The sequence below is a fragment of the Myotis daubentonii genome, chromosome 3 (genome assembly GCF_963259705.1).
Source record: "Myotis daubentonii chromosome 3, mMyoDau2.1, whole genome shotgun sequence".
Classification (NCBI taxonomy): domain Eukaryota; kingdom Metazoa; phylum Chordata; class Mammalia; order Chiroptera; family Vespertilionidae; genus Myotis; species Myotis daubentonii.
This window is the reverse complement of record NC_081842.1, coordinates 56,172,137-56,188,931: the sequence shown is the minus strand read 5'-3', so window position 1 is coordinate 56,188,931 and position 16,795 is coordinate 56,172,137. Positions and strand designations below refer to the sequence as shown.

The 16,795-nt window shown below is 47.1% G+C and overlaps 1 protein-coding gene across 3 annotated transcripts in view; it reads right to left on the bottom strand.

The window, feature by feature from the left end:
• HEG1 (heart development protein with EGF like domains 1) overlaps positions 1–16,795 on the bottom strand; it is a 99,940-nt gene that overhangs the window by 63,132 nt on the left and 20,013 nt on the right. For 2 of the 3 annotated variants that reach the window (XM_059687602.1, XM_059687603.1), the window contains exons 2-3: positions 8,710–8,997; positions 7,167–7,463 (exon numbers count right to left, since the gene is read on the bottom strand). In XM_059687602.1, the coding sequence (XP_059543585.1) occupies positions 7,167–7,463; positions 8,710–8,997 (585 nt within the window). The remainder of the gene's footprint in view (positions 1–7,166; positions 7,464–8,709; positions 8,998–16,795) is intronic. The other variant, XM_059687604.1, reaches the window with a different exon arrangement.

The window sequence follows — 16,795 nt, the reverse complement described above, 5'->3', positions numbered from 1 at the left end:
ATATTAAGTATCATTAGAAAGAGCGTAGGAAACACAAAGCTTCCTCGTCCTCGCGTACAAACCATAGCACCAGCTATGCCTACAGCACAGCCCACGGCCAGCAGCTCCGGTCACCGGACCTTTATGCAGGCAAAATGAAGACGCAGGCGATCCATACAACTAGTCATTAAAGCAAGGGAAAAGAAAGAGCCAGGCACAGAAACAGAGTCCCAGCTTACCCAAACCCACCTCTGCTCAAAACAAAACCTCCTTAGGATAACACAAGGAAAGCATGCTGTATATCAGGGGTCCTCAAACTTTTTAAACAGGGGGCCAGTTCACTGTCCCTCAGACCGTTGGAGGGCCGGACTATAGTTTCCAAAAAAAAACTATGAACAAATTCCTATGCACACTGCACATATCTTAGTTTGAAGTAAAAAAACAAAACGGGAACAAATACAATATTTGCATTTGCACGTGGCCCGCGGGCCGTAGTTTGAGGACCCCTGCCGTATATAGATACACCCCAAATCCTCACTCAACCGCTGGGCTCCTCGGGCCTCACTGCATTAGTTATCGTCTAAATCCACCAAGTTACAGCCTCTTCGGGTTGCCGGGTGCTCTTCCAAAGCACTGGTGTTCCCAGTAAACTTTCTTATTTCATCGATTCAATGTGCGGCGGCGGCTGTACTGGACCCAGCCTGACTACCTGCCCAGCGAAGCCATGCACAGAAACACAACGACAACAGGCCCCGGTGCTGACAGTCACAAAAGGAAAGGGGCTGCGTCTTCCCTGACCCCGAGGGCGCTGTGCAACATTTGCTTCGTCAACTCACTGTCGTCATTATTAAAAGCTGCCCCTGCTGACCAACTGCGACGTGCCAGTGCTTTATATGCACCTTTGTAGACTGTGCAAGGAAGCACTTCGTACGCGTAACCTCACGGAACCCTCTCGGTTCCCGTTCTGGAGCAGCGTGAAGACTTCCTCAGAGCGGTGCCTCGTACTAAAACGACAAAATGTCTGGTCAAACTAATCTACAGTCACCGCTCACACCATCAAACGAGCGCCTGCACATAGGGGACACTTACGGCGTTTATAAACGAACAGGCCAGCTCTACTGATTGGCTAGTAGCTGCCTCTCCTTGTTCATTTCTACCCTTAAAGCAGCCATTCAAATATGGGAAGACCATCCATGTGGGACCAGAAACGAGCCAAGTTCCCTGACTCTACTGTAGGAGGTGAAGAGAAGGACTCCTCGGCTGGTCAATGTGTGGGTCAGTCTCCTATCCCAGCACAAACACGGGAGCCTCGGGCATGCACCAGAATGCTCGACCTTGGCTTGACTGCTGCCCAGAACTGCCAAAAATCTAGCTGAAGCAGCTCATATTTGAGAAAGACATGCGAACTCTCCCTGGCTTACGCTCTCTTTCTTTACAAAGTGAAATCACCACAAAGCAATTTACCTGGACCACATTAGCTCAGTGCCCACAGAAATACTTTCATGAGTCGAGATCCATTATTACACCCTCAGCTCCAACTGAGAATCTATAGAAACTACCACCTTCTAAAGAACATGAGCACTATTTCCACAAACTAGCAATTGATGGCATTTTCTATTATGATTCTCAGCATTGCTTATATAAATATTCCTCTTAGAATTTACTGCCCCCAAAACACTTATGCCCACGGATGGAATTGTATGCTTACCTTATCAGACAACAATCTCATGCCCCACCCAGTTTCCCTTTGTGCCCTGGTTTCCAGGAAGCTTGGCACTAAATTTAGTGCTCCATTGTAGCTGCTCTCACACAATTCAACACACACATATCTCTTTCCACCTTCAAAAGAGAAACTGTTTTCCCCTGTCAGTTGCTTTACTTAGTTTTTTCCCTTTATGGTTAAACTAGAGGCCCGATGCATGAAATTCGTGCACTCAGGGGGTACCTCAGCCCAGCCTGTGCCCTCTCACAGTCCGGGAGCCTTTGGGGGATGTCCAACTGCCGCAGAGATAGAGAGGCTCCTGCCACCACCGCTGTGCTCGCCAGCTGTGAGCCCGGCTTCTGGCTCAGTGGCACGCCCCCTGTGGGAGCGCACTGACCACTAAGGGGCAGCTCCTGCATTAAGCATCTGCCCACTGGTGGTCAGTGTGCATCATAGTGACTAGTTGTTCCCATCCCCCGAGGGGTCCCGGATTGCGAGAGGGCACAGGCCAGGCCAAGTCACCCCACCAGTGCACAATCAGGGCTGGGGAGGGATGCGGGAGGTTGGCCAGCCAGGGAAGGACCGCAGGAGGGCTCCAGGGTGTGTCTGGCCCATCTTGCTCAGTCCCGACCTGCCAGACCCTAGAAGCAAGCTAAGCTACTGGTTGGAGCATCTGCCCCCTGATGGTTAGTGCACATCATAGCGACTGGTTGACCAGTAGGCTGCCCCCTGGTGGTCAGTGCATGTCATAGCGAGCGGTTGAGCAGCCTTAGCATATCATTAGCATATTATGCTTTGATAGGTTGAACAGCTGACCGGACAACCAGACACTTAGCATATTAGGCTTTTATTATATAGGATAATACATGGTCATTATGGAAAGTACAGGAAGATATAAACCACCAAAAAAAAATAGTAAAGCAGCAAGAAAAATAATTTCAAATGGCTTCCCATCTCTTGTTCTAAATCTGATTTAGCTCTCTGGGCCTACACCTGCTTGCATGCATCCGTTTGTTGGCATATGATTTCTTGTGGGACGCAAAAACTCCTGGCTCCCCGAGCCTCAGAAGAGGATGTGCCACGTGCCTGCTTCTGTGCGGCAGAGTGAGGGGTGAAAGGAGGCACCGAGTGAAAAGGCTGGTGTGTTCGGAAAGACTCTTCAGGATCATCCGCTCTCATCCCTTCATGTTTCAAATAAGGAGCCCCATTCTCCCGGGGCTGTGCCACCCTATTGACCCCCGTGAGGAGCACCACTCATCTGACCCGTGTAAGCGCCAGGGCCTCACTGAGCCACATTTATTAGTGTATGGAGTGGCACCCCCGCCGCCCCCCCCCCCCCCGCCACACTTCCTCTTCTCTTCTGTTCTACAGATCGGCCAGCTGGGCCGGCAATGCCAGTCTGCTCCTGACAAGTCCCGCCAGCCCTCTCAGCACTCCTGCCCGCGTGCCTGGAGCTTCCGGATCCTGTGGCCAGAAAGAGATAGTAAAACCTCAGGATGTAGATGCAATGGGAGGGAGGAGGCACACCAGAGCTCTAGTTAGCAGGTGAGTGAAGCAGAGCTTTGTTCCCCAGTTGGCTTTAGGTCCCTGTGCCTGCCCCCTCTGCGTCCCCACAGGGAGGAAAGGAGGCTGGTGGCTGGATCCGGACTTCCTGGGTGCCTGGCTATCCCCTCATTTAATAGCAGCAACTCCCTCTTCAGCATCTAAGAAGGAGGTGGGACTCCACGCAGCATAGAACATCCAGTTCACGGAGAAGGAAGAGAAATGCTCAGTGAAAGACTCAAGAGCTGGAAAGACAGGGTACTACTCTTTAAAATTAGTAGTATGAGGTTCTAAACGGAATATGAAGACCAAGTATTATTTTTTAATGCGGAAAAATACAGGGGACTACAGAGTCCAGTGCAGTAAAGTTAGAAACATCAGCTGATTTTCAAATATACCACAGTCGTGGGCTGCATTTAACTTATAAATATTAAATGACCCTGATCAGAACCGAAGTGTGGCTTCTTCAAAAATGCTTCCTTTCCACCAGTTAGTGAAGCTGGTTGTAAACCACCGAACCACAGGACTCTGAAGCTGGAAAGGACCGCAGCTTTCATCTGATCTGACCAACGTTTGAGAACGATCTTTAAAAAGCAATCTCCGAAAGACACGAGTCGTAAATCACACACATCCCGGTGAGCAGGAAACGGGGTTCAGAGCACACGGGAGAGGAACCGGTGGCTTAAAATAGGCATTGCAGAAAGGACCGCTGGACTCGGCTTGTACTTTGATGGCATAAACCCACACCCCTAGTCTTGCAAAGCACTTCTAAAAACCTCTGACCCCTAAACATTCTGAAGCGGCAAGTTCTAAAGCAGCCTAACTTCTGTTTCCCAAGGATGTCTGCAACCCTCTCTGTCCTGCTCCCTGGGCACAGGGATGAAAGCACCTGCGGCGTGCACCGAGTCGGCGCAAAACCTCCGGGAAGAGCAAAGGTGGGCCGTTCCCAACATTCTCGTTGGCCCGAGGCTGGGTGATATTTGGGCATATACTGGTCCCCGTGACTTATCACCCATACTGTTCCAGGGCAGTGGGGCATCTAAGAGAAGTAATAGGCACCACCAATGTGCTCAAGAGGATTATGAGCCATCGGGGCAGACAGGCATTAGATAAGTTAGTGTGACACAGGATCAGGGGCTGAAGAAAGGCTTCGTGTAGACAGAAACATCTGAGCGAGACTTAACTGATGAGTAGGAACTGAAACAGCAGAGAGGCGAGTACTCCACTCCTGCAGCCTTGCAAACACCTGCATTGTATGATGTTAAAAAAATGATGCTTGGAGAACCAAGATGGCGGCATAGGTTAACGCCAGAGTTTGCTGCTTTGAACAACTACTTCAAAAGTGAAACCAAAAAACGGAAGGGACATCACCCAGAACCACAGGAACGCTGGCTGAGTGGAAGTCCTACAATTAGGAGGAAAGAGAAACGCACACGGACACTCAGAGGAGGCGCAGTGCTGAAGTCAAATTCTGAGGTGCGGAGTGCGAGGAGCAGGCTGGCGGCGGAGGGCGCGGTTGTTATTTTCAATCGGGAGGGAGTCGCAGACTCTGAGCACCAGATCTGGGCGAGTCTTTGGGGACCCAGACTCAAACGGGAGAAGCGGGTCTGTCTGGCTTCGGTCAGAGCGAGTGCAGCTTTCTCTCCCAGCTTTGCAGCGGGTGCTGGGACTCAGAGAGGCAGAGCCCCTGGGGACAGGACTGAGAGCCGCCATAACTGCTCTCTCCGGCCCACCCTGTTGATCCTGTGCGACCCGCCCCGCCCAAGCCCTGCACGGAGGCATTTGCCGGATAGCCTCAGGCAAAGGCTAGATTAGCACCTCCCTAGAGGACAGAAGTTCTCTCACTGCTGACACAGCTGATTCTCATAGCCACTTGGCCTGGAGGTCAAAACCTCCCTGGGATTAGCTACAACAATCAAGATTTAACTATAAGACTGCGAACAAAGACCACTAGGGGGTGCACCAAGGAAGCATAACAAAATGCGGAGACAAAGAAACAGGACAAAATTGTCAATGGAAGAAATAGAGTTCAGAACCACACTTTTAAGGTCTCTCAAAGAACTGTTTAGAAGCTGCCGATAAACTTAATGAGATCTACACGAAAACTAATAAGACCCTCGATCTTATATTGGGGAACCAACTAGAAATTAAGCATACACGGACTGAAATAACGAATATTATACAGACGCCCGACAGCAGACCAGAGGAGCGCAAGAATCAAGTCAATGATTTGAAATGCGAGGAAGCAAAAAACACCCAATGGGAAAAGCAAAATGAAAAAAGAATCCAAAAATGCGAGGATAGTGTAAGGAGCCTCTGGGACAGCTTCAAGCGTACCAACATCAGAATTATAGGGGTGCCAGAAGATGAGAGAGACCAAGATATTGAAAACCTATTTGAAGAAATAATGACAGAAAACTTCCCCCACCTGGTGAAAGAAATGGACTTACAGGTCCAAGAAGCGCGGAGAACCCCAAACAAAAGGAATCCAAAGAGGACCACACCAAGACACATCATAATTAAAATGCCAAGAGCAAAAGATAAAGAGAGAATCTTAAAAACAGCAAGAGAAAGAAACTCAGTTACCTACAAGGGAATACCCATACGACTGTCAGCTGATTTCTCAACAGAAACTTTGCAGGCCAGAAGGGAGTGGCAAGAAATATTCAAAGTGATGAATACCAAGAACCTACAACCGAGATTACTTTATCCAGCAAAGCTATCATTCAGAATTGAAGGTCAGATAAAGAGCTTCACAGATAAGGAAAAGCTAAAGGAGTTCATCACCACCAAACCAGGATTATATGAAATGCTGAAAGGTATCCTTTAAGAAGAGGAAGAGGAAGAAAAAGGTAAAGATACACATTATGAACAACAAATATGCATCTATCAACAAATGAATCTAAGAATCAAGTGAATAAATAATCTGATGAACAGAATGAACTGTTGATTATAATAGAATCAGGGACATAGAAAGGGAATGGACTGACTATTCTTGGGGGGGAAAGGGGTGTGGGAGATGTGGGAAGAGACTGGACAAAAATCGTGCACCTATGGATGAGGACAGTGGGTGGGGAGTGAGGGCGGAGGGTGGGGCGGGAACTGGGAGGAGGGGAGTTATGGGGGGGAAAAAAAAAGAGGAACAAATGTAATAACCTGAACAATAAAGATTTAATTTAAAAAAAAACAAAAAAGAATCAATAAAATATATATATAAAAAAAAATGATGCTTAGCCTGGCCAGTGTGGCTCAATGATTGAGTGTTGACCCATGAACCAGGAGGTCACGGTTCCATTCCTGGTCAGGGCACATGCCCAGAATGCGGACTCGATCCCCAGTAGGGGGTGTGCAGGAGGCAGCCGATCAATGATTCCCTCTCATCATTGATGTTTCTGTCTCTCTTTCCCTTCCTCTCTCTGAAATCAACAAAAAACATATTTTTTAAAAATGATGCCTAGAAAAATGCGTATCTGTTATCTTTGCCACTGACAGAAACTTTTGCAACAGTGAAGAACAACAAATCTAACTCCTAAATCAAATGATACCGTGCTCACCACTTCATTCACTCCGGCATGTGGCCTTGTGTGCAAGAATTCACACCAGCAATACTTAGACTTTGCTATGTATGTATGTATGTATGTATGTATGTGTATGTATTTGGGGGGAAAGGGAAAAGCAGGGGCTGGTGGACAGAAAGGCCTAGAGCAGCCACCAGACCAGCTATTTCCCTCCTTAGTTAAAGAAAACATATTTTAAAGATGAGCTTCAGTACTGAGAGAAATTGTGTGGGTGGTGCTTTACCCCAAATACTGTGCATTTGTGTTTAATGCCTGTCCCCCTTGGCCCCTGTGACATGCAAGCCTGGCTATACACGTCTATTTACTTCTACTCTGTGACTTCTATTCTGAATGACTTCCAAGCGGCAGGCTGGACGGGGGCTCACCTGTGGAGTGACCTGAGGGCGGGAAGGACGCTGAGGTCCTGGAGAACAGCAGCCAGGACGGCTCTGGCTCCGGGGAATTTCCCTTCCTGGAGAGTGAGGCCTCTTCTCCCGTCTCCAACGCAGGATGAGAGGACTGGCTCAACACTGAAGTGGCCACAGGGGTCTGCACGGTCACTTCTTTGGGGAGCCCCTTCTCCCTCGCCGGGAAACCCCAGGAGGGTCTGCTTTCTGGGTGAGAAGGGGCACCTCTTCCTTCTGACCCCGGGCTGCTGGCTGGCAGGGGAAGCCTTCCCAAGGCTGAAAGCAAACAGCAACAAAGAATGTCCCACCAGCAGACCTCCCAGTCAGAACCTGGCCCCCCTGACTCCAGGTTCCCTTCAACCCACCTCCCTCCCCAGACCGCTTATACCTGCCTGCCAGGTGACTCCTCCCCAGACTCACTTTAATCCTGTCACTGCTGGATCAGAAACCTTCAGGAACTCTGGCCACAATAGCAAATCTTAACTGCAGCCTTTTCAAGTCCTCCACAGTTGTCCCTAAGCCCATCCACACAACCTCCTACCCGCTGCTCCTCTCCTCTGTGACTCACGCCTCCCTCCAGGGAGGCTGCTGGCCTTGCAGCCCCACAAAGAGCCCCCGCTTCTCTCCTCTGTAGCGTCCCTCAGGTGGTCCAGGCGCCCACCCCTCAGCTGCTCTGGCATCTCGCTCAGATACACAGTCTGGGGCTCAGATCCCAGCTCGGACTGTTAGCTGTTGGACCTACAGTGGGGCCTTGACTTACGAGTGTCCCGACTAACAAGTTTTTTGAGATACCAGCTGCCTCTCGGCCGATTTTTTGCATTGAGTTGATAGAGTAATTCGAGTTAACGAGCTCCTTAACGAGCTCGGGCTCGGCACGAATTAAACTCCTAAGTCAAGGCCCCACTGTACACCCTTTGGATGGACTGACTTCTCTGAGCTTCAGTTTCCAAATTCCTACGCGGAGGATAATGTGAGGACTGAGACCAGACACGCCGTGTGTCGCAGGGACTTAATCAGCGCTCATTTTCTGGCTTCCCTTCCTCAATCAAATCTTGTTCATCCAGCCCCGGCCCCTGCTTGAAACCCTTTGCTAAAAACAGCAAACCGCCAGCTGTGCAGGCTGGAGCAGGAACATCCATTTGAGCCACGTCGAGACACACACACACACACACACCACCACCACCACCACACACACCACCACCACCACCACCACCACCACCACCACACATGGCGCCTCTCATACTCGCAGCGTGTGGCGGGGTCACTGAGGCCTTTTGCATTCAAACCGGCCCTGAAAGTAGGCTCTGTGGGACCGGACAGGCCTTAGCAAATCGGCACCCTGGTCTGGTTACTTCTCACACGGTTCACTCAGCGTGCCACAGGTCCAGCCCAAGTCACAGGGCCGGTCCCCACCCAGGACCCCGCGATGGTGCCCTGGCTCAGGGAGGGAGAGAGGAGACCGGCAGAAATGGTTTTCCGGGGCTCGACCGACACGAAGCCGGCGCGGTCGGCACAGACTCACCTGAGGTGCGGCTCGGGGAAGCCGGAGCCGTGGCTCGCTCGGGCCCAGCAGGGGCCGTGGGGGCCTTTGTTCTCCTCCGGGAGGGGTTTGTTCCTCCCGCAGCTGCTGTCTCAGTGTGCAGAGTGAAGTTTTCCGGAGCATCTGAAGGAGCGTGGCTCTGGTCGGGGGTCTGAACCTTCACCCCCTCCTCGGAGGCCAACGTGGAAAAGTCCACTGGATTCCGATCAAAGGTGACGTTTGCTGCGTGGGGCTCAGTGCTGCCTTCTGGCCAGTGGTTCCTTACAGCAGCTGAAACAAACAGAAAAGGGATTGGTGAGAACCCGCTGGCTTCTGGAAAGAGAAAGGAGCCTTCAGAAACCACGAGCAGCTTTGTCCGTAAGAAGGGGATTCAAGGATAATATTTTCACTTCTCTCCCCGCCTCCACCCCCCACAGTAATTATCCTTACAATCAATCCAGTGGGAGAAATTAGGAAGCATGAATAGTGTATCGGACTAAATTTTACAGCACGTGGAATGAATGATGGAAACTGAGCAAGACCCACGTGGGGCTCAGGGAAGAGGACCGGAACCTCTGGCAGCTGGGCAGGCTCAGGGAGGGGCAGGGGACGCAGGTGAGGTGTGAGCAGAGGGAAGGCAGGTCTTCATCAGCACAAGGCTGTGAACTGGGCCTTCTCGATGGGAGCAGGGAAAAGCTGGCCGCTCTTAATCCTACACCTACTCTTGTCGGCAGGAGGTGGGACATGCATCGTCCTGGGAAAACATGTGAGGATTTGGCCATTTTACCAAAACCTTAGTAATGTACATGGGTTTGATGCAGTAACTTCACAGGAATGGAGGAAGGAAGAAAGAAGGGAGAGGGAGAGGGAGAGGGGGAGGGAGAGGGAGAGGGAGAGGGAAGGAAGAACCTAAAATTCCTATAGCAGATCAATTAGGCCAGTTGCAATATATCCATATGAAAGGATACATGAGGTCATTAAAAACTATGTTATAAAATATATTCTACAGATACCAATGAGTTAAAACAACAGGCTTCAAAATAGAATTTAGAGTATGACCTCATTTTGTTAAAATTAATAATAAAGGGAATCGTGTGTGTGTGCGCCAATCACTAATGTACACGCTTCACATGTTCACATGCACCCGTTCATGTAATCCTTGCACTTATGGGAGGTAGACGCTCTCCCCCCCCCCCCTTTGCCGAAGTCACCAGGAAGCCAGCTTGAAGCCCAAGCCCTCATTCTCAGCTGTGCTCAGCCTGAAGGGAAAGCGCCGAGAGGAGGAGTGTCAGGGCCAATCCTCCTGTTCTCACTTCCAGTTCAGAGGGGCTGAGGAAATGCTGCCTATGAGGATGGACTATTACTTGACGTCTATAAACTAGGAATGTATATTAGAAAACACGTTAAGTGGTCATTTACTTCCACATCACCCAAGATGATCACAAAGAGGACGCTGGTTAGAAATGCTGGGAGGATGAAGTTAAAGCTGAGGGTAAAATTGGGCACCGAGGAAATCGTCTTGTAGTGTCAAGGTCATGCATCAAGGCAGAGAGGTCAGAGTCAGGGCAGGTGGGTGGACACCCAAGTCCAACCCGAGAAAGCATATCACAGATGTCACTTTAAGTTTTCTAGTGGCCACATTTTAAAAGTGAAAAGAGACAGGTGGAATTAATTCGAATAAATATTTTATTTAACCTGACATCCAAAATAGTACCATCGCAATATCTGATGTAAAAATTATTGATGCCCTGGCCGGCTTGGCTCAGTGGATAGAGCGTCAGCCTGTGGACTGAAGGGTCCCGGGTTCGATTCCAGCCAAGGGCACATGCCTGGGTTGCGGGATCAATCCCCAGTAGGGGGCGTGCAGGAGGCAGCCGATCAATGATTCTCTCTCACCATTGATGTTTCTATCTCTCTCTCCTTCTCCCTTCCTCTCTGAAATCAATAAAGAAATATATTTTAAAAAATTATTGAGATATTTGCATTTTTTGTATTAAAGCTTTAAAACCCAGTGAGTATTTTATGAGCCATGCTTTAAGAGCTCAATAGCCACAATAGCTACCACAGTGGACAGTGCAATTCTAGGTTGATCGTTCTCAACATTTCCCCACTCTGGACTACACCTACCAGGAGCAGTGGGGTTGGAAGGGTGGTGATTATGAAAACTTCCATAAGAGATTCTGACAAACTTTCCTAAGGGAATCATTTCCTCCCCAATCCCTTGAGATTACTGTGTTCATGCTTCCTATTCTGTTTCCTGTAAGTGAAAATTAACAGAAGCTTCCTGAAGGGGGGGAGGGGGGGCGGGGGTAGTTGTCCGGGCATCTGTACTCCTCTGGGGCCCAGCCCCCCATGGGCAAGGCACAAACTCACTCAGAAATGGGATGTGGAGGGATGTTTCCAGGGGCAGCTGCAAAGTCCCTAAATTGAATTTGAGACTCAGATTGTGAAGAGCAGTGACCCATATGACATGTTCCCTTCGTTCTTCCTGTCGGAGCTGCTGAGGCAAGCTGGCCTCCCAAGAGGAGGTGAAAGGGTTTGAGGATGCTTTCTCCATCCTCTTGGTACATTGAGAGACATTATTCTCAAAAGCCAAAAAAAAAAAAATGATTATAGGAAGATAGAAGGGACTCAAAACCCATGCCCCAAAGCTGGCAAGCCATGAGCAAAGATAAGGAAATGAATTTAGCTCCATTATTCCCTGAGATGAATATGAGGCTTATGTAGCTGGGCCTCCAAGGAGGCAGCAATGGGGTCCCAGACCCCAGTCAAGTCAAGGAATCCCACTGCAGTCTCCAAAAGGAAAAGAATAGCCCCAGGAAACAGGACATGGCTGGCTGGCACGGAACCACACTCTCTCCCTGGAAGAAGAAAAAAATGCACACTATAAACAAAACTAAAAGGTAGACAGATGACAGTCCTGAGGTATCCCAAATAACCTTGCCACGAAATACAAAATGCTGAATAAAATATTTTTTAAAAAAATATCTAAATGTATTGTTGTGTTGACAAGAAGTATAGAATTTAATCTTCTGAGGCCAAAAATGAAGCAAGAACTGAAATTCAGGAGGGGGGGCGGTAAGCTAACTCTGAAGCTGGCAGCTTCCCTGAGGCACCTGCTCAACATTCGTGACCTTGAAATTCTGTTCTGAGAGCTACGAGGATGCAAGAGACAGAAGACAAAACTCTCAAGGAGGGAGTCTGAGAGGACACTGTTGTGTGAAGCTTGAACCAGAGCGACACCCTGGGTGTCAGGCAAACAGAAGCCAACCTGTCCGCCAGGAGGAAGACAGCAAGGTCCTCCCATCTTGATCTTAGGTAAAAGGAAAATAGATCTCAGCCGAGAATCTGTAACCATAGAGCTGACCCTCATGTGCAAACGCAGCACGAACTCACTCAAAATATCTATGTCGGGTACAACTCAAGCCAAATGTGCTTAAAAGTGGTCTTGAACACACACACACACACACACACACACACACACACACACACACACACTAGGGGGAAATAGTGGTTCTGATATACAGTGCCTTCAGGTACCTGGCAGAAACAAATGTGAATGTTCTCTAAATGAATATGGCCACAATCCAATTTCATCATTTACTGAAAAATTCTAAGGAATAAGAGATCACAGTAAAAAAAAAAAAAAAAAAAATCACAAAATATACAAGGGAAAAGGTATCCATGGACACAAGTCAGCAAACTGGACAAGCAAAGACTTTAAATACTGGAATTATTAAAAAATATAAGTATATAAAACTACATGAAAATAACTAAGAAATGGAAAATGAGAGAAAAACATGATAAATAATGTCTTTTTAAAACGTCTAAGTGGAAATTCTAGAAATGAAATAATAATTAAAATTAGGAAATGCAACAGTGGATTAAATATGGGTGAAAAGAGAATTAAGAATTACAAGACAAACAGCAAGAGAATGCCCAGATGAACATAAAAAGACAGTCAATATGAAAACCAGGTGCAGATACAAAAGGAAGATAAATTGAGAAAGTCCCACATATATCTAACTGGGGTTCTAGGAGAAGAGAAATCAAGCAGAAATGGCAATATTCCACAGGGTAATGGCTGAGAATTTTACAGAACTAATAAGAAGTATGAATCCTCACAGTAAGGAAGCCCAACAAACCTTGGAGACCTAAATAAAAAAAGAAATATAAACCCCTGTCCTAGTGAAACTGCAGAAAATCACAGAAAAAAAAATAGGTCTTAAAAACTCCCACATTAAAAAAATGACAAGCCATCTATAGAAGATGACAGTCTAACTGCTGACTTTCCAACAGCAGCCATGGAAGCCAAAAGACATTGGATAAATAGTTTCAATGTGCTGAGAGAGGCAAAACAGAATTGAATACTCGGCAAAACTATCTTTGAAAAACATCTTGAAGACTGTGTTTCAAAATAGAAACATTTCAGTCAAATTTGAGTTTATCAACCACAGCCACTAAAAGGAAATTATGGAGAATTTATTTTAAGCAGAAGAAAAATAATCCTGGATGAAAGCTACGAGATGCAAGAAGAAATAACGAGCAAAGAAAATGGTAAATATGTACATAAATATAAAGAAATAATGGATTTATAAAACATTTCTCACTTGTGGGATTAACAAAATAAGACAGAGCAAATCCTGGATAACAACAGCACATAAATTGGTAGGGTGCAATCAGAATCACATTGTAGGAGAAAGGCAACTTTAAATCGTGTCAGCAATGCATTTTGAAGTTCTTCAAACTGAACCGTAAGGAATAGAAATAGCATATGTCACTTCTGAATGGTATAGCTTGAAATGACATAAAATTTCCATTGAGATAAATCTATGACTGTTGCCTAAAACCAAAACAAAAAAAAAAATCAATAAATAGCAACAGAAGCATGTTATTTACAGATCTGGATGTAATTACTAAGAGAATCAGTTAAAAGGGTTGAAAATGGTTGATTCTAGGGAGCAGAAAATAATGATAGTAGGAGTGGGCAGGGTTTCTATAACAGCTTCTTAAATACATACTTGATTTTTATACTATGAATAAGTTGGATAAAAATAAAAGTAAAATTTTATAAAAGTTGAGTAACAAACCGGGGTAAATGTCTGCAGTACATGCTAAAAGTTTAGCATTCGTAATCCATGAAGAACTCTTTCACATCCCCAAGTGTACATCTCATAGACAAAGAACATGAATGCATGATTCACAAAAGAAAATAAGTGGAGAAGAAAAATATATGAAAGTATTGTTGAAAAGAAATAAAATAATACAAACTAGAAAAGACATTTTTAAATGTTTATATATTTTCTTTTCCTATCAAATTGGCAATGGTTTTAAAAAATTATACCTTATATCATAGGTATAGAGAAATTGGACAAGTGGGTACTTGAAATACCGGGGGGACCACTTAGAAAGCATATGATTACCTAACCACTATGCCGTGCACCTGAAAACGGACACTTGTGTATGATGTTGGTAACAATGACATGTGAGCACATTTTTTCTTGGAAGAAATTTTGTAACCCATCGCAAAAGCTTTAAACATGGGCCTATATTTTGACCCAGGGATTCCGTTTCTGGAAATTAATTCCAACGAAATCATTAAAGAAGTACACAAGTTTCAGGCATAAGAAAATGTATGACAGCATTGTTTACAAAAATGAAAATTGGAAATAACCTTCTATGTCTGCAATAGGGAGTTGGTTAACTTCATTATGAGAAAATAAAATTTTAAAGAACGGACCAAAATATATTATTAATAGTTTTAATATGTATTATGCTCACCCTCCATTATTAAGTAAAAACGTAAATTACAAAATAGAATGAGCCATATGATCCCGTGTTATTAAAAACAGATTGTTTAAAGCCTGGCAGGAGTGGCCCGGTGGTGTGGAGTGCCGTCCTGTGCACCTACCAGTAAAGGTTGCCGGTTCTATTCTCGGTCAGGGGTGTGAGTTTGACCCTGGAAGGCAACCGATCACTGTTTCTCTCTTGCACTGATATTTTTCTCTCGCTTCCTCCATCCCTCCCTCTATTTAGGCATGTTCTTGGGTGAGGATTAAAAACAAACAAACACCACATCTTTTTAAAAAATGCACCTCCTAAGAAAAAGAACAAAAAAAGTTGGTATCTTGGTATCTCCAGGTCCAGAAGCCACCTTGTAATGGGCTTATCTTTGGTCCCCAGACCTGCCCCCTAAGGGAGGTGAAGCCTGTAGGCTTAAATATAAAGCTGGTTCATGCAACCTGCTAATTAATATGTGGGTTTGGGCTCCAGTGCCATTTCTGAAATGTAAGCATGTGAGTGGCCTGTGACTGTTCACCTGAAGGACGGATGGTTTTACTTATGTCTGGATCAGCCAGCCTCTGGATGCTTAACTTCTCTCAGCACCAGCGGTGGCCTGAGCTGGAGGCCTGATCCAGGAGAGGCGCCAGGGACCACCTCCCCAGAGCACAGGCAAGACGTCACCCTGGTGAGTGCTGCCCTTCCGGGTCCTGCTGACCTCAGAGACCTGCTGGTTTGAGACGCCACCTCCGCCCTCTTCCCCGGGCCACGGGGGCCACAGCTGCCTAAACTGGTGAGAAACGCTTACCTGTTTGTCCTTTATCTGGGGACCTTTCTCTTTCTCCCCCCAGGAACACAGGAGGCAACGTGAAAAAGTCGCTTGCTTTACCTGTACCTTGTGAATCTGTGTTCCCTATGCAAACACCCTCTCATCTAGCAGGAAAAAAGCCTGCCTCCGGCTCCATGCCTGCATCTAGATCTAGACCTTCATTTCTTAGTAAGACAGGCAGTGGTAACAGACTGTGGTGAAAGTCAGGCTGTCTGGATGAGACTTCTGGCTCTCCCTCTTACAGGCCCATGACCTTAGACAAGATACATGATTTCTCTGGGCCTTGGCTTCTTCATCTGTAAAATGGGGACGGTAAAAGTACTACCTCCCCAGTGATCCCACTGCTAGGAATGTATCCCAGGAAACCGGAAACGCCAATCAGAAAGGATATACGCACCCCTATGTTCACAGCAGCACAATTCACCATAGCTAAGATCTGGAAACAGCCTAAGTGCCCATCAGTAGATGAATGGATTAGAAAAGTGTGGTACATCTACACGATGGAATACTTTGCTGCTGTAAAAAAGAAGGAACTCTTACCATTTGCAACAGCATGGACGGAACTGGAGAGCATTATGCTAAGTGAAATAAGCCAGTCAATGAAGGAAAAATACCACATGATCTCACTCATTTATGGATAATTAAGACCATTATAAACGGATGAACAAAAATAGATACAGAGGCAGAGCAACATCAAACAGACTGTCAAACTACAGCGGGAAGGCCGGGGAGGGTTGGGGGGGGGGGGAGGTAAGAGATCAACCGAAGGACTTGTATGCATGCATATAAGCATAACCAATGGACACAAGACACTGGGGGGTAGGGAAGGCCCAGGGAATGTCAAGGGGGGAAAAAAAGGAGACATATGTAATACTGTTTGTAATACTTTAAGCAATAAAACAAAATTAAAAAAAAAAAAGAGTACTACCTCCCTGGGCTGTAACAGTACACTCGAGAGTTCCGAGCAGTATCCGGTACATAGTGGGTGCTATACACATCACAGCTGCTCAGTGGATTGAGGTCTATCAACTTTTAACAAACATGTGGGGACGGCTTTGGCAGGCACTGCTACCCAGTCATGGCTCAGTCTCCCAGTCCTTCTCCAGGCAGCAGACCAGAGCTGGTCCCAGAGGTGGAGGCCCACACCCTCGGGAAAGTGAGGCGCGCATTCTGATGAAAGGACGGAGGCTGGCTGAGCAGCTGCTGGGTGCTGCCTGGCTCCAGCTCTGCTCCATGGCACCCTCCTGGCAGGTGCAGGGAGACCTTGGGGCGCAGGGTGAACGCCTCTGGCATGACTGGCCCCTGATGTCACTGGCCCGGAGTTCCAAAGAGCAGTATCCTGCTGCCCCACTGAACTCAGGATGTCCCTCCACCTCGCCGATCGCCCTTGAACTATGCCCCCGACAAGGGATTAACAAAGCAGCTGGGGCAGGCAGCACCCAACCCACCCTCTGCCACTCAAGGTCTCAGGTGACTGTG